Source organism: Hibiscus syriacus, unplaced genomic scaffold (genome assembly GCF_006381635.1).
Source record: "Hibiscus syriacus cultivar Baekdansim isolate YM2019G1 unplaced genomic scaffold, ASM638163v2 tig00110258_pilon, whole genome shotgun sequence".
In the NCBI taxonomy this organism is placed as follows: Eukaryota; Viridiplantae; Streptophyta; class Magnoliopsida; order Malvales; family Malvaceae; genus Hibiscus; species Hibiscus syriacus.
In genome coordinates this window covers 346,100-367,487 of record NW_024062649.1, presented here as the reverse complement: position 1 = coordinate 367,487, position 21,388 = coordinate 346,100, and the positions used below count along the sequence as shown (strand labels likewise).

The following is a 21,388-nucleotide window of genomic DNA, read 5'->3' as shown; positions in this document are numbered from 1 at the left end:
ATCATATCTGGATTGTGCCCACTCTGCATCATCCAGTTTGACTTCTGACAAGACCCTGAGAGACGGAATCTCGACTTCAATGGGTAGCACTGCTTCCATTCCACAGGCTAGTGAAAATGGAGTTGCCCCAGTAGAAGTTCGTACCGAGGTTCGATAAGCGAACAAAGCAAAAGGCAACTTCTCATGCCAGTCTTTGTAAGTTTCAGTTGTTTTCTCCACTATCTTCTTAATATTTTTGTTTGCTGCTTCTACTGCTCCGTTCATCTTTGGTCTGTAAGCAGCGGAATTGTGATGTTTTATGTTGAACTGTTCGCAAGCAGCACTCATCATCTTGTTGTTCAAGTTTGTTGCGTTATCGGTGATAATCCTTTCAGGTAGACCATACCGACATATAATTTCTTTCTTCAGAAACTTGCAAATAGTGGATTGAGTGACACTGGCGTAGGACGCAGCCTCTACCCATTTCGTGAAATAGTCAATTGCTACGAGAATGAAACGGTGACCATTCGAAGCCTTCGGATGGATTTGCCCGATAACGTCCATGCCCCACACAGAGAAAGGCCATGGTGATGTCATTACATGAAGCGGATGGGGTGGAACATTTATCTTGTCTCCATAAATCTGACATTTATGACATCTCCTAGCATAGTTGATGCAATCACTTTCCAGTGTGGACCAAAAATATATGCATCTCATTATTTGTCTTGACATCATATGCCCATTTGCATGTGCTCCACAAACCCCATCATGTACTTCTTCCACTATCATTTTTGCCTCTTCAGTATCGACGCACCTTAACAGAACTTGGTTATGGCTTTTCTTGTATAAAACCTCTCTGTCAAGGACATATCCAGCTGCCAACCTTCTAAGGGTTCTCTTCTCGATTTCAGTGGTTTTTTCTGGATAACTCCGATGCTTGATATACTGCAGAATGTCGTAGTACCAAGGCTTAGTGTCTTTCACTTCTTCAATTTGGTAACAATGAGATGGGTATTCATACGACTGCATGTTAATTGGCATCATTTCAGACTCCCCGCCAGCCTTGAATGTGGCTGCCAAGGTAGCTAAAGCGTCAGCCATTTGATTTTCTTCTCTAGGCACGTAGTGGAAGGTGACTTCGTCGAACTCTTCGAGCAGATCCAACACTAGTTTTCGGTACTCTAATAGCTTTATATCCTTGGTTTCCCACTCTCCTCGGAGCTGATAGATTACTAAGGCTGAGTCTCCATACACTCGCAAAGTCTTTATATTTTGCCCCAGTGCAGCCCGAATTCCCAAGACACAGGCTTCATATTCTGCCATGTTATTGGTACAATCAAAGTTCAGTCTGCTGGTAAATGGGTAGTGACTCCCTTCTGGGGAGACTAGAACTGCCCCGATGCCATGTCCTAGTGCATTTGATGCCCCATCAAAGTGCATTCTCCAGGAACTGTCCGCTAAAATGCTTGCTTCCTCTAAAGATATGGCCATTAAGTCTTCGTCTGGGAAATCAAAGTCCAGCGGCTCATAGCTCTCATCAGTTCTGCTTGCCAAAAAATCGGATATGGCGCTGCCTTTTACCGCTTTTTGGCTCACGTATTCGATGTCAAATTCAGACAAAAGCATCTGCCATCGGGCTAACCTTCCGGATAGAGCAGGTACACCCATCATGTATTTTAGAGGGTCTAACTTGGAAATCAGCCAAGTGGTGTGATACAACATGTATTGTCGAAGTCTTTTTGTAGCCCAAACTAGGGCACAACAAACCTTCTCAATAGGAGGATATCGGACCTCGCAATCGGTGAACTTCTTGCTTAAGTAGTAGATGGCTCTTTCCTTCTTCCCAGACTCGTCGTGTTGACCCAGGACACACCCCATGGAGCTCTCGAATATGGAGAGATACAAGAATAGAGGTTTTCCTGGGATAGGGGACATCAAGACAGGAGTGCGAGATAAGTACTCTTTTACCTTCTCGAATACAATCTGACAGTTTTCATCCCATGCCCCAGGGCTATTTTTTCGAAGAAGGTGAAAGATTGGATCACACTTGTCAGTTAACTGAGATATAAACCGAGCTATGTAATTCAATCTTCCTAAAAAATCTCGGACCTCCTTTTGTGTTTGTGGTGGAGGTAGACTCTGGATAGCCTTGACTTTATCAGGATCAACCTCAATGCCTTTTCTACTGACTACAAAGCCTAATAGCTTCCCGGATGTCACCCCGAAGGTGCACTTGCTAGGATTCAGCCGTAACTGAAATTTTCTCAATCTCTGGAAGAGCTTTCTCAAATTCTCGACATGTTCATTCTCAGTCTGTGCCTTGACAATCATGTCGTCGACATAAACCTCGATTTCTTTGTGCATCATGTCGTGGAACAGGGTCACCATAGCTCTCTGATATGTTACCCCAGCATTCTTTAATCCGAAAGGCATCACTTTGAAACAGAAAGTTCCCCACATTGTGACGAAAGTGGTCTTCTCCATATCTTCAGGATGCATCTTGATCTGATTGTACCCCGAAAATCCGTCCATGAACGAAAAGTATGCGTTCCCGGCTGTATTATCCACCAGAGTGTCTATGTGTGGCAGAGGAAAGTTGTCCTTGGGACTGGCCTTATTAAGGTCCCGGTAATCGACACACATGCGCACTTTCCCGTCCTTCTTCGGCACAGGCACTATGTTGGCCACCCACTCAGGGTATTTGGCTACTTGGAGAAAACCGGCATCAAATTGCTTCTTGACTTCCTCCTTGATCTTAAGGAGCATTTCTGGTCGCATTCTTCTCAGTTTTTGCTGCACAGGTTTGAATTCTGGTTTGATTGGCAGTTTGTGAACTACCATATCCGTGTCTAGTCCCGGCATATCTTGATACGACCAAGCAAACACATCTCCGTACTCCTGAAGTAAGACTATCAGGTTTTTTCTTGCTTCAGTCGAAAGAGTTGTGCCGATTTTGACCTCCTTTCGATCTTCCTCAGTGCCCAAATTTAAGATTTCGATCGCCTCCTCATGTGGTAGTATTTGCTTTTCTTCTCTTTCTATCATTCTCAACAATTCGGTAGGCAAGTTGTACTCCTCTTCATTATCGCATTCATCAAATTCCCCAAGACAAATGGTTGATTCAAAATCCACCTCCGGATCAGGATCATCAGTGCCCACATTATCGTTGTCTGGAAACCTGAAAGGAGGAAGATGTGTATGTGTGAGAGGATAATATCCCACACGGAATGGTCAAGAACTAACTTTGAGAGTAACTGGAAATGAAGTACTGGAATGAAGGAGATAGATAATGAATAAAAGAAAAATTTGTTTGCCATGGAAAAGAAAAATGCATCCTTTATTAAACTTAAACAAAACATTTATTCACCCTTACAAAAGATCACCTATTGCCCCGGGTATAGGCAAATAGGGATAGTTCGAATATTACTCTGAAAGATTCTTGTAAACCACAGGTAGTTCTTCCACCGACCAACTGCTAGGCACGAACCCATGTGGCAGAAGGCATATCCCGGATCTATCTCCGTTGTCAACATCTTCTGTGGTCACGGCATTAACGTTCAGATCTTCCAGAGCCGTTTCTAACTCGGATATGGTGGTCTCAAACACATAACCACCTGACTTGAATGTTCTGAAAAGCGGCGGGAATGTCATGGGCTTCCATTGAAATTCGTTCCCAGTCAATCTGGCCAATCTTCTCTCCCGGTTCTTTTGGATCTCCTTTCTCTTTTCATGATAACTAGGCTGAAAACCGAGCCCAAATTGGTCTAGTTTTGGGATAGGACGGGCAGGATTGATCATTCCTTGCAAATATTTCCCAAAACCTCTCCCGGTTCTGGCACCTCGGCCTAGGGTTTGCTTGATCTCCATCCTTGTACATTTGGAGAGTCGAGGTCTTGGGATTCTCTTTCCTTCCGCCACAAATGTGGCATTCACAAACTCCAAAGAGCGGAACGAACATTCTACCGCTTCCTCGTCTACTTCGATGTATGGAGCCTCCGTGGTCACGCTTGCCACGATATCTTCCTCAGCGTTGATAGTTACTAAGGCTCCGTCAATAACAAATTTAACCTTTTGGTGCAACGTGGAGGGTACTGCACCTGCTTGATAAATCCATGGCCTTCCCAAAAGACAGCTATAAGACGGCATGATATCCATCACAAGGAACTCAACATCATAGGTGGCTGGTCCGATGGTCAATGGTACCTCGATCTTTCCGATTACCTCTCTTTTGGTCTCATCAAATGCTCGGACCACATTCTGACAAGTTCTTATATGAGAGGTATCGATTGGTAGCCTCTTCAATGTAATTGAAGGCATCACATTCAGGGCTGAACCATTATCGATTAAGACACTTGGTAACGCGTGCCTCTTACAGTAGGTAGTAATGTGTAACGCCTTTGTTCGGCCTCTTCCTCCGGATGGAATCTCATCATCTGAAAACGAGATGAGATTATCAGCTTGAATATTGTTCACCAGTCGATCCATCTTGTTGACTGGTATGTCTTGTGGTACGAATGTTTGATTAAGGACATTCAACAGCGCTTCTCGGTGTGCTTCCGAACTTAAAAATAGTGCTAGCATTGAAGTACGTATAGGTAAGTTGTGGAGCTGTTCTACAATGTTGTACTCGCTGTGCTTCAAGATCTTGAGGAACTCTTTAGCTTCTTCCTCCTTTATAGGTTCATTGACAACTAGTACATCTCCTTTGAACGGCTCCAGTGGTCTTTGCCCCACTTTACTATTACCTCCTCCGGAAGTACTCACCTGACACTCGTACTTCCATGGCACTTGCCGATTGTCCTTATATTGAAAAGGCCAAGGTGCGGAGATTACCACCTTGGCTGGTGTTGTCACTGTCATGCTTGCCTTAGGGGTAATTATCAAAGGACTACCCCTACCAAATTTTCTATCTGATGATTCTCCGGTGGCACAAACATCTGCTTCCAAAGAATCTTGAATTTCTTCGTAAAACTCCAGCTCTTTCTGGTTCATCATGAGTTGGACTAACGATCTGAACTCTGGGCAATCTTGTACTTTATGTCCTTCTTCGTTGTGGTAACAACAATGGTTACCATCTTCATTTTCTGTCGTATCTGGATATGGCGCAAGAAGCCCTGCCTTCACCATTTGGCTCCATACCCAAGCCAAAGGAGATTTGACCTCTGAAACACTCAATTTAACTTTCCTGCCCCCTTCGGTAGTAACGACATTGATTCCTGTCTCCTGATGATTGGGCAAGGGATTCTGGGCGACGTTTGGTGCTCCGGAGTTGAAAGTGATCCAATTCTTGTTACGCATTCGTTGCACAAGTCTCTTGAATGCGAGACAACTTTCAATCGAATGCCCCTGCACACCGCCATGGTATTCGCAGTGGGCGCTCTCGTCATACCATTTCGGGTAAGGGGGATTTATTGGATTCATAGGATAAGGTGACACTGCATGAGTGTCGAAGAGCTGTTGGTATAATTCTTTATACGTCATGGGAATGGGGTCAAACTGCTCCCTTTCCCTTTCTCTTCTTGGTTCTCTCTGGTTCTGTCTAGAAGTACCGGATGGTACAGCTGCTGTGGAATTTGAGCTTGAGATCGTAACCCCCTTGTTGACGTTGTAGGTGTTCACATTGTTGATCTCTCGCTCCTTGTTTTTCATGGGAGGCTTTTTACTGGAGTCTCCTCCCTCAATCTTTCCTTGTTTAATGGCCAACTCGATCATTTCGCCGGCCATGACTAAATCTGAAAAACTCCCCGACGTGATTGCTACCAAATGCCTGAAGTAAGGTGCCCTCAGGGTCTGTACAAACAGCTTTCTAGTTTCCTTTTCATCCAAGGGTGGATGAACTTGCACAGATAAATCCCTCCATCTCTGTGCGTACTGTCAGAAACTCTCATTGTGTTTCTTCTCTAGGCTTTGTAACATGACCCGGTCTGGTCTCATATCGTTGATATGCTTATACTGCTCCAAGAAAGACTTGGCTAAGTCTTTCCACATCTTGATATGAGTTCGGCTAAGCTGGTTGTACCACCGAATAGCTGAACCGGACAGGCTCTCCTGGAAACAATGGATCAGGAGTTGGTCATTCCCGCCATATCCTGTCATCTTTCGACAGAACATAGTGATATGGGCTGAAGGGCAACTGTTCCCGTCGAACTTCTCAAACTCAGGAACTTTAAACTTTGGTGGAAGCACCAAGTCTGGAACTAGACTCAGTTCTATTGCGTCCACTCCATAATAATCATAGTCTCCCTGGACCATCTTTATTTGATCTTCTAATATTTTTATCTTTTCTTCCATTTTTTTGGCTTTATCTTCCTCATCAAAGTCTGGGACATGATAATCATCCGGATGATCATCAGGGATGATTGTAGAAGCTTGTATCTTCACAGCAGGTGCAACTTTTGCTTTGGTAACGAATGAGTCTCCGGGTAGTGCTGCTTTCCCTTTAGTAGCAGATGCGTCCCCGGGTAATATTCCGGGTGAGATAACCACTTGCGGGGTTGGTGGTATGGCCACTCCCTAGGAAGAAATGCCCCCTGATGCACTAGCTTGCTGTAGACCCGACAGCTTGGCTATGATTTGGTCAACCAAGGACTCCTGATTTTTCTTGATGGACTCAAGAGTACTTTCATTGTTCTGAGCCATCTTATCTTCTAGTTCCTTTTGAAGTCTTGCCATGTGCTCTTCGATCTTCTCCATTCTGGCTTCCATTTGTCTCTTTTTTGCTCGAGTATTGTGCGGGTGATGTGTATCTGATGCTTGTGGTGGTAAGCTCGGTGTCTGAGACATGTTCTGTTAGTTAATACGAATGTAAAAACATGGAAAAAAACATAAAATAAACAGACATGAAATATAAAATGCAAGAAATGCAATGCATGATGTATGAAATTGGAGGCATTGATCCAGAAAAGTGTTCATTATTATAAATAACCCTTGTTCAGACAAAAATGTCTTATCTTTTAAGAGACATAAAAACAGATTAAAGGTACATTCGGACTAAATCCTCTAGACCCCGAACAGCTTCCAGTAGGTTGACAAGTCTTCTGCCTTCATCTGTCACTGGTTGAATGCCTTGTCGAACCACACCAGCTTCCCTTGCTAGGCCGTGAAGATGACGGGCTGCTTTTTGCACTTGATCCAGGAAATCTCGGATGGTTGCGTCTCGGGCCCTCACCCTTCGCTGTGCTTGTTCCCAACGGAAACGCCATTGTAATCCTCCGTCGAAAGGCACTATCTGAAGCTCGTTTGCTTGCTTCTTGAACCCATCTACAATAGCTTCTAACTCAGCTATTGTCTTGCCATCTTTCTCATGTTGTCTTTCTAAGTCAGCTACCCGAACTCTCAAGCGCTGGTTCTGATATTGACTATCTGCCAAGCGTCTTTGGGCAGTCTTCATCTGTTCCTTCCAAGCTTTCTCATCAGGCCCCTCAAACTTCCTTTTCAGGCTATGAGCTTCGTCTTTCCAGTATTCAGAGGTTACCTTCAACTTGGAGTTATCCTTGACCTTATCTTGATACCCCTATCTCAAGTCTTCGAGCTCAAAACGGACTCTTTTTTGTTCTTTTTCCAATTTTTCTGCCCGATCTTTCTGAGAGTCAGCATCAAGCTTCCACTGATAACGTTCAGCTTCCAGTTCCTTTATCCTTTGCTTCAGCTCATTATTCACGGCTTCAAACTCGGTCTTGGCTATCTCGAGTTCAGAAGGGACATGCCTGAGATGTTCTTCCATGGTTCGGGTGTCATCACAGTTTGGCACAGGGATGTTGTCATTCTTTCTCAATCTTCGCCACTCCACATAATCCGGAGTGAGCATGCTTCTGGCAGCTACAACATCCATCCGGAATACTTTTCTCCAAGAATCGGCTGCTTCTTTGATCATCTTCTTATAGCTGTCGCCATGATACTCAAACTCTGACCTAGCCAACCCGCACGTTGCTGGGACAAACTGACGTGCTCCATATTGTCTAAGTGCTAATAGCGGAGCATACCCGACTGCTCCCCAAAGTCCAAGTAAGGTCACAGTGTCGGAGTCACCACATCGAAAAAGAACATCACTGAGGAATAACCAAGGGGCTCTCCAGACAATATCTCGGTCTTGAAGATGCGTAAAGACCTTCATCCATTTTTCTTTCGAAGCGCCTTCATGCCATTTTAAGGTAATAAATTCACCTAGAGGTGAATAGGTGGTGCTGAAACGGCGGTAGGCAACCCCGTCAGTCTTCTAGAAGTGGCTGTGAATCCAGACCTGAAGGAGCTGAATGCACCCGGTGAATCTTCCTCCGCCAGTTCTTCGGCAATGGTTGAGCGATCGAAAGGTCTCGGCCAAGATGGCTGGTGCTGGGTTAACTCGTTTAGAAAGTTGCTCAAATAGTTCCACCACGGCAGCGTCAATGCACCCCAAAACCTTCGGAAATATGATCAAACCGTACAGACCCAGTGCAAAAAGGTCTATAGTCTTCCACTCATCAGGGTGGTTTTTCATTAGTTGCTTTATATGGATCCACTCGATTACTTCCCCGCTACCTTTGTGCCGGAGTCGATCAGTCACCCACTTTTCATCAACCCCTGCAATCTTGGCCAGTCCGTTCTTGAAGGGCTGACTCTTGATATGTTTAATATATGCCCTCTCTAGTTTGATGCTTTCGCAGTGCAGTAGAGTAGTATACTCTTCGATAGTAGGCACCATGTCTTCCTGGTTAAAGGTGAAACAACTATATCCAGGGTTCCAGAATTGAATTAATGCTCGGAGTAAGGGCTCATCAGTCTTGACATGGAGCAAGAGGGCGATATCACCATATCGTAGGCTGAACTTCTGCTTTCTGTCATTCTTCCAACTGTCCCAAATGTTTCGCAGCTCTTGGACATTATTCTGTTTCAGGCTGACAGCGGCATAACTAACCAGTTCTAACACATAGTTTCCCTGAAGACTGTCTCCCTTCTCTTTCTGAGCCTTCTCGGACCATAGTCGTGCCTCAGCGTTTTCAATCTCTTGTATTACAACACCTTTGTCCATTAATTCGAATTATTTTGTGTATAACAAACGCTTTTTAGGGATCAATAGCCTCTTGTAATGATGCAAACGCTAGAAAACAAACACAAAGGCAAAAACGTTAGTAAAATAAAAATACAAAAAAAAAATAAAAAAATGACGGAAGGAAAAAACGCAAAAAAACATGGTTATGGTAAAAATATCCTAAGTTTTGGAACGTGGTTTCGGGGTAGGCTCTAATTCTTCATGGTCTCCCGGTTTAGGTTTAAAAAAACGGTACCCGAGTTCTCCTTGTCGGTGCCCCCTTGGGCTTGCCAGACCCTTAGTCCTAAACCCATCACAGGCTTGTGTGGACTAAGTTAAACTCGAGGGGACACATTCTCTTATGCCCGCACGGTGAATAAATTCACATGAAGACATAAGATATATGAATCCCGAAGGCTACTTGCTAGGCCCGCACGGTGAATAAATTCACACGAAGGCGTCGCTTTCACCCCCACTTAAAATAGGAATTGGAGCTCGGGTATAGAGCCTTAGATGAAAAAAACTTTGAAGTCTGAAATCATGAGAAAACGATTAGTCCAACTATTTACTCGAAAATATAATCAAAAGTAAGTAAAAAGGATCGAAATATTACCTTAAAATTTAAACTTACCATTTTCGTTAAAAAGACAACTGGAAATTACCTTAGCCTGACTCACTTACCTGTCCCCAGCGGAGTCGCCAAGCTGTCGGAACCGTCTTTCGGTTGGGCCCCAGAATTGGGCTTCGACTTGGATTAATTGGTTTGGAGTCGCCACCGATCATTTATTTTATGAAAAATGGGTTGATCGGATACCTTATTTCTTACCTGATCTGCGTCGTACCAAAGATGTGTCGGATCCGGGAGTCGGTTACGGTCAAGGAAGGATTAGCACCCTTGAACCACCCTTTCGGTACTATGTAATTTCCAGTTGTCTTTAATTAAGAAAATTGTAATTTAAACTAAAAGGTAAAATAACAATCCGAATTATTTTACCTCTGACGAATTAAAACATATCCTTTAAAAGTCAAAAGACGTGTTAGATAAAAAGAAAATTAAATAATCAAGAAAGAGAAATCGAAAGAAATAAAGAAAATAATAATAATAATAAATAAAACGTAAAATAATAAAAAAAGTTAATGATAATATGCCAATCCTAGGCTCATGTTTCGAGAGTGTCAGAAACTGAGCACCTAAACCTTGACCCATGAACATGTCCCTTTTAATTAATTAATGGGCGGTGGGCTCTTGCTTTCTAAAACTGTGAGCTAGTCAAGTCTCAAAATAATATATAGTAAAATATAATTAATAATAAAAATGGAAAACAGACAAAACAAAACAAAACGTATATATATATATAATAAAATATATATATGTAAGTAACGTTATGTGGAAAAATAATTGAAAAAACAAATAAAAAAATTAACACATGTATATAAGTAAAAAATGTTAGGAAAGAAAAATAATAATAATAATAAAAATGAATAAACGAAAGAACTAAAAAGTAATATCTATATATGAAAAGGAAACGAAAAGAAATAATAATATATATATATATATATATAAATACAAATGTTAAATAAAAAAATTAAATAAAAGAGACTAAATTGAAATAAAAATAAATTTAGTGGCCAAAATCCGAAACGAAAATCAAGATATAAATGCGATTGGGGGTTAAAATCAGGCTTTAAAAAACAGTGAGGGACCAAAGTGGGTACTTTCCCACTAATTCTTAAAAGCACGCGGATGGTTTAAGTATAAAATCAAATTTTTTATCCAAATATTCATTTCTCTCTTCTCCAAGCCGAATCCTCTCCCATCCCTTCGTTTTCTCTCTTTAGTTCATCCTTGGATGAACACGCCGCCACCTGGGTTCCTGATGAACCCAGAAAAAACCCGTCACCGCCTCGCCGCCGCCGTTGAACGGCGACGACCACCGTTCATCGGCGGCAAAAATCCAAAATTTTACATTTTTCCGAGAGGTCTCTGTACCCTCGTTTGAAAAAAAACATATTGATTTTATGAAAAGGAGGCCTCGGGAGGGTAGATCTAGGATAGATCCACTCGAAATACCTCTCCCCTGGTCATCGGCCGAACATTTCCTTGGGGTTTTCCGGGCAAAATAGCAAGCAACACTCGACATGCAACGATGAAATACGAACAAACAAAGGTGAGAAAAAAAAACGCTACCTTTTTATTCTCTTTTTCAAAAAACTCTACAAGTGTTTGAACTTTCTTTGTGTTGGCTATGATGAGTTTGCGTGTGTGGTGATTTCTCTGTAACCTTGTACAAACTTGTGTGTCTGTGTCAATTTTTTTTTTGCGGCTCCCCTTTTGAATGTGATTACATGGGTATTTATAGTACAAAAGAGACCCTATTTTTAGGAGTCTTAATGGCATACAAATTGCTCTTTTAACGTTTGTTGGTGGTTGCCTTGCGAGGTCCTTGCGTCGGACGGTTCGGCGTGAAGATCGGAGCTGCGGGTGAGGAAGAGTCCTCGCGGGAAACGACGCCTGCTTGCTAAGTTCTGGAAACCCTAGCCCCGGATTGATTCGGTGTTGAGGGCTTGGACCGGTTCACGCGGGTTGCAGCTGATTGACCGGTTCGTGTGTGCTGCTGGGCCACTCATAATCCTGATACAGAAATGAAACGAATATGTTAGTTTAATAATAATAATAATAATTGTACAATATATATATATGTTTATTTCAGTCATAAAAAGTGTGTCTACAACTATTTTTTCGATCATATTAACATTTTTTCATCCTAAACTCGTACGACTATACCTTAAAAAAATCAACCCAATTCAAACTCAATTTTTTTCTTTAAAAAACTAACCTTATAAGAACAAGTCATGTAAAAAAACCGATGAGTCTGTGTTATTTATGGCTTCTTACATACATCTTACTGACAATAATACAAAAACAACAATCTACACGAAACATAAAATCATTTAGTAAATTTTTATATTTGCTTAATATCTTTGCATAACCCTAATGAATATGCATATATAACAAGATTGGATTAAAAAAAATCAGCATTAATTTAATTTTTTATTAAAGTAAGGAGATTATAAAATAGTATATGTTCTAAATACTCCTAACCATTTGACATTGACCGCTAAATCACTGTAGTAAGTTGATTCATACACTATTAATTTAATTTAAATAGTTAGATACTCATTCATTCAAAACTAAATAAAAAAATAAAGCTCAAATCTCACTAATGTGCAGCAAATGAGCAAAAGCATGTTCACGTGGGGAGGAAGTGGCTTCGCACTCAATCGTCGAACCTTTCTGAATTAGAAGAAATTTAGAAGAGTTGTCGTTATAATAAGTTAGTCTCTATAAAACTTTGTCTAAATTAGTTAATTAATATATTGAATTATCAAAATTAATGAGATTTTTTTTAATAATGTGTTGAATTTTTTTTGGCCGTGTAGTGTGCAGGGCAATGTGTAGGGTGCATGGCAATTTCTAGGAATCATCTATAACATACTATCCTTGAAAGTGGTCTGAAATAGATGAAGATTTCTGAAAACCGTCTGGAGTGTATAACGTCTTCTTCAGGCTTCATGCATGCACAATAACAGAGATAACTGATGACGTTTCATAAGTCATCGATGATACAAATATCCTTCAAAAATCATTGTCTAATTCAGATGACTTCCAACCGATATCGTAATAAATACTTTAGTTAAAAAGCAATTTTCTTTATACTTTACATGAATAATATTTTCTAACACATTATTGGAGTAATTTTACCCAAATCAATGATTGATATATATATATATATATATAAAGTTTACGACATGAGTTTTGCAATTTATTTGGGCCTTTTTCTTGGACCTTTTTTCTTTCTTTATTAATTTTAACTTTAATTTTGTTTGGATTTGATTTTCTCCTCATTTTCTCTCTCGCGTGCATCTTCCACAGCAAACACCAATTAGCCTTCTTCGAAGAAAGAAGAGCTCTTTATTTCCTCTATTTCTCTCAAAATACCCAACACTTCAATACCCAAAAAAAAATCATAAAACAGGTAGAAAAAAACTGGGATTAAACCTTTACTTACTTCCGCTGCTTATCTCTTTAATCTGTGATTTTATAATCTAATTTTTTTATTAATTTGAGGGAGAAAAAAAACGATATTGTTCCTTCCTATAATGCCCAATTTGTTGCGGGCTAGGTAATAATCTAATCTTCCCAATTACCATCGAATTTTGTTTTATTTCGAAAACTGATTTAGGGTTATTTTGTTTAACATTCACGCTTTGAATCAAAGCTTTTTTTTTTTTTTTTGGCTTTTGATCGATACCCATTTACTCTTATGGTACTCAGAAAGATAAAGTTTCTATTTTGAAAAACCTTTTTAGTTTTTTTTTTCGTTTATTTAATCGTTGGATAAAATTGGGGTCTTCTTAAAGTTTTCTATTTTTGTATAATGGGTACTTGGTGTTTGCTCAGTTGGAGTTTTTGTTTGATTGTATATTTTTGTTTCTAGGGTTTTCATCCGGATCAACGGATTGGGGGAATTTCCCGAATTGGGAACTGATTAGGGTTCTGATCAGAGTATGAATGAGCTCAACCTCTCGTTTTTGCAGTATCGGATTGAGGAGCTATTTCTCTCGAGCTTTGGTTTTTAAACGGATTGCTTAAGGGAAATGGTTATTGGAAAGCTTTTGGACGTTGAAGAAGATTGCTTTCATGATTACTTGCGTAGATAGTGATTCAAAAGCTTGAGGATTTAGTTGTTTTAGACAAAAGGGTGTTTGGGTTTTTAGTGATATTTTTATGTGGTTGATCTCAGTTGGTGGATGATTTTGGCATTGGGTTGTGTTATTGGGAGAAGAAGGTGATGATTCTTTATTGTGCTGCAAACAACAGAGAGTGTCAGATTTTACTGGACTAATTTTGTTTCTTAAAACCCCATTTGGTTTATCATAGTTTTTGAGCTAGAATTCTTGATCAGAAGAGCATTCTTGAAGTTATATTTCTATTTTGGGGCATTGTTGAAGTAGCTTAGGGAAAGATAAGAGTAGGTTTAGCAGTGATTGGAGACTTTGCTGCGGTGATTTTGTCATTCGAAGTGATTTGTTTAGTGTTAGATAGTTGAATTGGGGCTACATTTGAGGTTAGGGAGATTAAAGAGCTTGGTGGATTTAGGAACTTCTTTGAGCTATCGAGAGTGACAGGGAGTTCATGAGGAAACATTGAAGCTGGAAATGTATGCAGGGATATGGTGCATGGATAGGAGCATAGTTACTTGTTGTTCTCTTTCTGGAGCATTGCTACTGGAAGATAATCCAAGTGTTTTTGCGTTCGGAAGGCATTATCGTTTCGTGTTCTAAACTTCTGTGAAATGTCGCGTTGCTTTCCTTTCCCACCACCAGGATATGAAAAGAAGGCTAGGACCAATGACGTGGACTTGCTAAATAAGGTTAACATCATTTGCTTGTATTCTGCGCCATTATCATGGTAGAATCAGTACACATCAGTATCGCGATGAGAACAAATTCCCTGATATCTGAATTGGATTTGAGCTTACGCATTCTGTTTTTATTTCCATGCGATGTTAAACTCTTTATAAAGTTTTTTTTTCCTCTGAAAATGTATTTTATGTATGCATAATCTTCTGTGACTACTTTTACTGAGAATTCAGTAACGCCATGCCTTGCTGAATGAGGCATGTATATAGTTTTATGGATTAGGTTGATAGGCTGTATCATGAACATATCATATAGGAATGGAGCCTTTATTTGAAATGAAGTCGAAATGGAGCCTTATTTGAAACGGTAGACTGGCATTGCTGGTGCTAATTTATATACTCACCATTAGTCACTAGTTGTTATATTTACGACTGAATGAACATCTCAATTGTTCTTTCAATCGTATATGGTCTATATGAATCTATGTCATGTTTTTCTATTATACTATTTTTCTGATGATTTATTTAATTCATAGAACAAAATTTTGCCAATACCCTGTTGAATGAAAGATCAAGTCGGGTTAATATCTCTCACCTTTTCTTTCTCCTCACTAGAGATAAGCTTCTACTAACTGATGTTTGACTTGCACTATGGATCACACAATAAAGAATTTTACTATTTTTTCTTCAGGATTTAGCGGATTTTTCAATCATCCTTCTTAATGTGCACTTTTATTTCTGTTCTTATTGACGATGATGTTATTGTTTACAACCTTTGATAAGTGACGAGTGATGACACCCGTGTGTAATCAAGCTTGTCCTAAGGTTTAGCTCCCCTCCACTAATTTTGTGTCCTTACTGATTATGATTAATGTATTGAGAAGTAATGGATGAAAAAATATTGGGATAGAATATCAACCACTTCTCCTATTGGTTCGAGTATAAAGTTATTCATTAATTAAGAACACATGAATTTACTTGGTGTCTGTTTTGACTATATCTGGAAGAATCGGTTTCTTCCCGAGTTTTGACATTCTTAATATCTGTTGGAATAGTTGAATCCATATGCACTTGTGTTTGACAATCTTAAGAAGAAGAGTCATAAGAAGAAGAAGAGAGACAAGGAGGAGAAGAAGAGAGAAAAGAAAGAAAAAAGGCGAAAGATAGAAGCGATGGAAAGCAAAAGGACAAGGATAAGAAAGACAAAAAGGAAAAAGACAGAGATAAAAAGAAGGAAAAGGGTCGAGATAAAGAAAAAGAAAAGGACAGAAGTAATAACTCAGAGGAAAAGAAATTTTCTGGTCATTCCGATGTTCAGAATGGGGAGAAAATCTCAGATGAGAAGAAACTTCCCGGAAAATCTGAAGGTCACAGTGCGGAGAAGTTTATCCAGAAAGAGAAGGTTAGGGATAAAGATCGAAGCAGTTCGTCAGGTGAGAAGAAACTCTCTGGGCACATTTCAGGTTATAATGGAGAAAAGATTGGCCAGAATTGTCATCTGGCTGAAGATTTCCGGGATTCTAAATTTGTGCAGGAGTTGGCGGGGAGGGTCAGAGATGAAGGTGCAGGAGCTAGAAGCGAATTGGTGGATAAGTTTACGGGTAGTGACCGGAAAAAGGATGAGGGAATGGTCAGTTTTGTGGCTAAGACTGCTAATAAATTGGCTGAAGAGAAGGAAAAGACCAAGAAAAGTGATGATAGGAAGTTCAATGTGCAAGGAATGGGGGAGGAAACGAGAGCTGGTGGAAATGATATGGTCTCGAACCTTTCCGCAGCAGATAAAGCTAGAGTTGAAGGGATCCCCAATCAAGTGGAGAATAATGCCGAGAGACACGGGGAAGGGAAAGAAAAAACCAAAGAAAAAGGAGATGATAATATAAGGGATAAACGCAAGGATAAACACAGAGAAGAAAAGTCACAGAAAAGATAAGGATAGGGACAAAGCGAAGGAGGAGAAGGAGAAGGCTAAGGCGAAAGGTGAACATAGGAATTTGGCGGTGGAGTCCAAGACCCAGTTGGAGTCCAAGAATTCAACTCGACCCGTGAGACTCGACCAACCCGACCCGATTCACCTAACACTAAACAACTTGATGTCGCATAGTGCTCTGCCGCCGCTCCACTAATCCCTGCTTCCTGCCACTCACAAGAGATATTGTATTCAAAACACCAAGTGTGTAATAATTTTTATTATGTTAGATATGTAAAATGGCTATAAAAGCCAACTGAAAATGTAAGAACAGGGGAGATTCCTCTGGATTTTCTTCAAGGAAATACAAAGCAATCTTAAGGTATCTTTGTGTAATTTTTTTCCCGAAATACCAGTATGATATTTATATATATATATATATATATATATGCATAATAAACATATATTTTTACAGCATGTAGTAAAAATAGAGATAGATTAAAGGGGTTTACTTGGTGAGGAGGGTAGAACCGAATCCTTAGGTACTCCAATAATTCTAGTTTTAAGTTTATTTGTTTAATTCTTAGATTGCAACTAAAAAATCAGTAAGTATAAGTTTTTTTGTTTATCTACAAATTTTTTCGTTTTCTAAAAAAATATATATGAGTTAGGGATTTAAAATTACCTAGATGCCACGGTGTTCGTCGGGGTAGTGTTGACGTCGCCGGAGTTGGGATGAGCCGTCTGCCGTGGGTTGAGTGCTAGAGCAAAAAATAAATTGATAAAATGCTAGGGTTCTATCGCAAAAATGAGAATGAAAATTGGGAAAGGGAGGCATTTGTTTTGGGTTCACGTGAACTGGAAATAAATAAGGAAGAAGAATGGCTTTTGTTTTAATTTTGGGTTAATCTCACTTAGGGTGCCTATATTTTTAGTCATCATTTACTTTGGTTGCTTAAAGTATTGGTTTATTCATTTTCAAGTCCCCTCAATTCCTGTAGTGTTTTGCATAATGGCCCCCAAATATATTCGTAAAAATTGCAGTAAACCCCCTTAAATGTTACCGTATTTTTACATTCCAGTCCCTAAAACTCTATATTTTATTTATTTCATTTCTGGCACTTTAATTTCATTATTTTTAATATAATCACTAACATGTTATATTTCCTGTTTTGTTTGTTTCTAATTTGGACACTTTATTTTCTGTTTATTTTATTTTAGTAATTATTTACTCCTAATTTGGTACTGTTTTTTTCATTCCTTTATTCATTTTTTTATTTCAATTTTAATACTAACTCTTTGTTTTTGTTTGTTTTATTTTTTAACTTTATTTATGATTTTTTTAGGATAATTTTAATCAATCAAAGTAAGTAATTTGAATCAAATCTCTAAATTTTAATTTTAATTTCAATTTTCGCAATTAAGACAACCGACAAATTAAATGGTACCGAAAGGACAAATCAATGGTGCTAATCCTTCCTTGATTGTAACCGAATCCCGAATCCAATATAGTTTTGGTAAAACGCAGATCAGGTGAGGTGGTATCCGATCAACCAATTTTTTTTATGAAAAATAAATGATCGGTGACGACTCCAACATTTTATTCCAAGTCGAAGTCAAATTCCAAGCTCCGCCCGAAAGGCGGTTGCGGCAATACCATCAGTCTGAAAACGTTGCATCCTTCTCCATTGCTGAGGAAAATCTCCGCAAACGGAAGGACTGGAGAAAAACGGATTTTTTTCATGGTGAGTTTTATACAATGATTGTATATACAATCCCGCTGATCACTTGAATACATTTTTGGTGTTAGTTTAGGTAGGTTATCACTTGAAACTTTGGTGCCTTTTATCTGTTAGAAAACCTGTGAACAAAATCGTGCGATTGCATTCATGGCTAAAATTTGTCAATTTTTTTCTTAGAAGGGGACAGAGTTTGGAGGATCTATAACCATCATGGTGACATGTACTGCTTTCTATTTTGTTTTTCTTGCAGTTGATGATGTTAGACCCAATAAGTTGCCCAAAATTTAACGGAAAGACATTGGAGTCTTGTCAAGCTCCCATTCCACTTACTTTAGATAGCAAGGGACCAGGAACCAGTCCTAGAGTCGAGAATAAAGAATTCAAGGTGAATGGTATTGTTGAAGCTCAGTTGTCATCTGTCTCCCCAGCAAATCATTTATCATCAAGTGCACAAGCTAGTCAAATCGATGAAGTTTCTACCAAACCGCCCCATCCGGATTTGAAGTATTTGAGCCAGGTACTTGGGGATGCAAAATTTCATTTTTAGGAAAAGAACTTGTCGAATTTTAAAGAACGAAAATTGATTTTAATAGAAAATACATTACAAAATTTGAAATATAAAATAATTTTAAATTTTCAAAGGCGACTGCTCCACCCACGTGTCCCCTCGGTCCATCTCGAGTTTGTTCAAGGTGTTGTTGAAAGAATAATTTTTTGAACGTTTACTTTCACTAAACTTTTAGGGTAAACTACACAGGTAGTATCTAAACTATCAGTTTTGATCTGTTTTATTACCTAAACTTTCAATTTATTCAAAAATCATACTTAATATTTAGTTTTTGTTTCATTTTAGTACTCATTGTTAAAAACTTAATGTGTCAAGTACCTAAACTATCAAATTTGATCATTTTAGTGCCTAAACTTTCAAAAAGTTTTTCAAAACTCAACGTTAAATTTTGAACAGTGATACTAAAATGAAACAAAAAACTAAATTTTAGATATGGTTTTGAAAAAAATTGAAAATTTAGGTACTAAAATATACCAGAACTGATAGTGTAGATACTAAATATGAAATTTACCCAAACCTTTATTATATATATGTGGATATTGACCAAGACTTCCTTTAGTTTCTTCAAATTTGTGTGAAGAGTTGACCCATTTTAAGTCAATATACTACTATTTGTTTATATTACATTGTTAACGCCAATAGACATTAAAATATGATTTTATCAATATTTTAGTTAATGGATAAATGTCCATTTTTTTAATAAAATGGTGAGTTCGGAACATATGAATAATTAAGTAGTCATTTGAAACTTTTAATAGCCAGACGACTTAACAAAGAAACATCCTATAGTCAAGACACTATTTTTTAAACTTTAATAGTACTTAAAATAGTAGGATGAGTAAAAATAAATGACTGAGATTAATAGTAGGAAATGTGAAAATATTTAATTAGAAAAAAAACAAGGAGTCAATCTCATATATCTATTTTCACTCATCCAACGATCCTAAATTTGTGTAAAACTTAAGAGTTTTACATTGTGTAAGTAGATCATAACCCATAGAGAAAGATGATCATAAATTTGTGTAAAACTCTTAAGTTTTAAAATTAAAAAATCCAAATTATATATAATTTTAAAAAGAAAAGACAAAATTTGAAATAAACTCAAAACTTTGAAAACCTTCATTTCAATACCTAAACTCACATCGGCAGTTCCGGTAGCTAATAGACGAAAACTAAGACGACGTATGAGTAGGAGGATGACATGGACTATGTCGATGGCGGTGATCGTGGCTGGAAAGGGCGACAACGCAGATTAAGGTTAGTATTTGGGATTTTGGGGCTGTTTTATAATATAAGAAAAGTTAATGTTTTTTTATAAAAATATATATATATATCATAATATTTTTAATATTTAAAAAAAAATTCAAAACTATCAGATTGTGCCACATGTCATTTAATGGGAGAAATTAACGACGTTGACGGCCCGAACACCTAAATGGATAACGTTTATAATGTTAAGTACCTGGATGAGTCAAAAAATAATTTAGGCACCTATTTGGAAAAGGTGATATAGTTTGGCCACTTGTTTTCAATACCTAAACTCACATCGGCAGTTCCGGTAGCTAATAGACGAAAACTAAGACGACGTATGAGTAGGAGGATGACATGGACTATGTCGATGGTGGTAATCGTGGCTGGAAAGAGCGACAACGCAGATTAAGGTTAGCATTTGAGATTTTGAGGTTGTTTTATAATATAAGAAAAGTTAATGTTTTTTTATAAAAATATATATATATATCATAATATTTTTAAAAAAATAAATTTCAAAACTATCAGATTGTGCCACATGTCATTTAATGGGAGAAATTAACGACGTTGACGGTCCGAACACCTAAATGGATAACGTTTATAATGTTAAGTACATGGATGAGTCAAAAAATAATTTAGGCACCTATTTGAAAAAGGTGATATAGTTTGGCCAATTGTTTTGGTATAGCCTTGAGATTAAAAAATATATATATTTTCTCATTAATTTTATAATTGATAGACAATGACTAAATTTCCAAACAAAGTGGAGTAGCATAAATATAAGGAAGCTTGTCCTGTTTCAATGTCTTTTCCTTGTACATCTTCTTTCCAACTACCCTAAAATGTATTTACTTTCAGTCCCCCACATGAGAGACCCCTAAAACAGGACAACAGAACTCAAAGCTAGCTCCTAAAAAATCACCCAAAAATGGCCATTCTCAAACTCATCTTGACAACTCTCTCTTTCTTCCTTCTTTGCCTCCATACTTGTGTTACTGTGTCAGTTTTAGAGCTCCAAAATGTACTGGAAACCAGTGAGTTTGATGCCATGGTGAAAAGGGTTTGCAGCAACAAGGTCGAAGATTGTCTAGGAGATGAAGAAATGGAGTCAGAGCCAAAGGATACTGCTTTTGATGCAGAGAAGGTACATCAGTTATGAGACACTGAGGAGGGATATGGTCCCTTGTGAGAAGCCTGGTGCTTCTTACTACGATTGTCATGCTGGTCAAGCTAATCATTATAGTAGGGGATGTGAGATTATTACAAGATGTGCTAGAGGGATCAAAGGTGTTCGAACTTAGAACCTAAACTTGAGCTGTCTTTGATTATCTTTTTTGGGTTATTGTTGTATATTTTAGAGATACTTAACTTGAATTTTCTATATATGAAATGCGTGTTTAACTTTGGTTTTCAGTACATTTGGGGCCTGCTTGTCAGATTGGGGGGATGAACTGAGTATTTAGTGGCAAAATCTGGTTTTTCAGTATGTTATATGTTGAATCAACTGTTCTGTTT

General features: G+C 38.6%; 1 protein-coding gene and 1 pseudogene across 2 annotated transcripts; both read left to right on the top strand.

The window, feature by feature from the left end:
- Positions 1 to 12,920: 12,920 nt before the first annotated feature.
- LOC120115105 lies at positions 12,921 to 16,405 on the top strand. Of its 2 annotated transcripts, XM_039135866.1 has the most exons (4): positions 12,921 to 13,170; positions 13,486 to 14,421; positions 15,777 to 15,842; positions 15,944 to 16,405. In XM_039135866.1, exons 2-4 carry the CDS (start codon positions 14,344 to 14,346, stop codon positions 16,337 to 16,339), a joined length of 540 nt encoding a protein of 179 aa, XP_038991797.1. In that variant the 5' UTR covers positions 12,921 to 13,170; positions 13,486 to 14,343; the 3' UTR covers positions 16,340 to 16,405. The 2 variants fall into 2 exon arrangements, with proteins under 2 accessions (XP_038991797.1, XP_038991795.1); XM_039135864.1 differs by lacking the exons at positions 12,921 to 13,170; positions 13,486 to 14,421 and having other exon boundaries at positions 15,547 to 15,842.
- Positions 16,406 to 20,632: 4,227 nt separating this feature from the next.
- LOC120115109 lies at positions 20,633 to 21,182 on the top strand (annotated as a pseudogene).
- Positions 21,183 to 21,388: the final 206 nt, after the last annotated feature.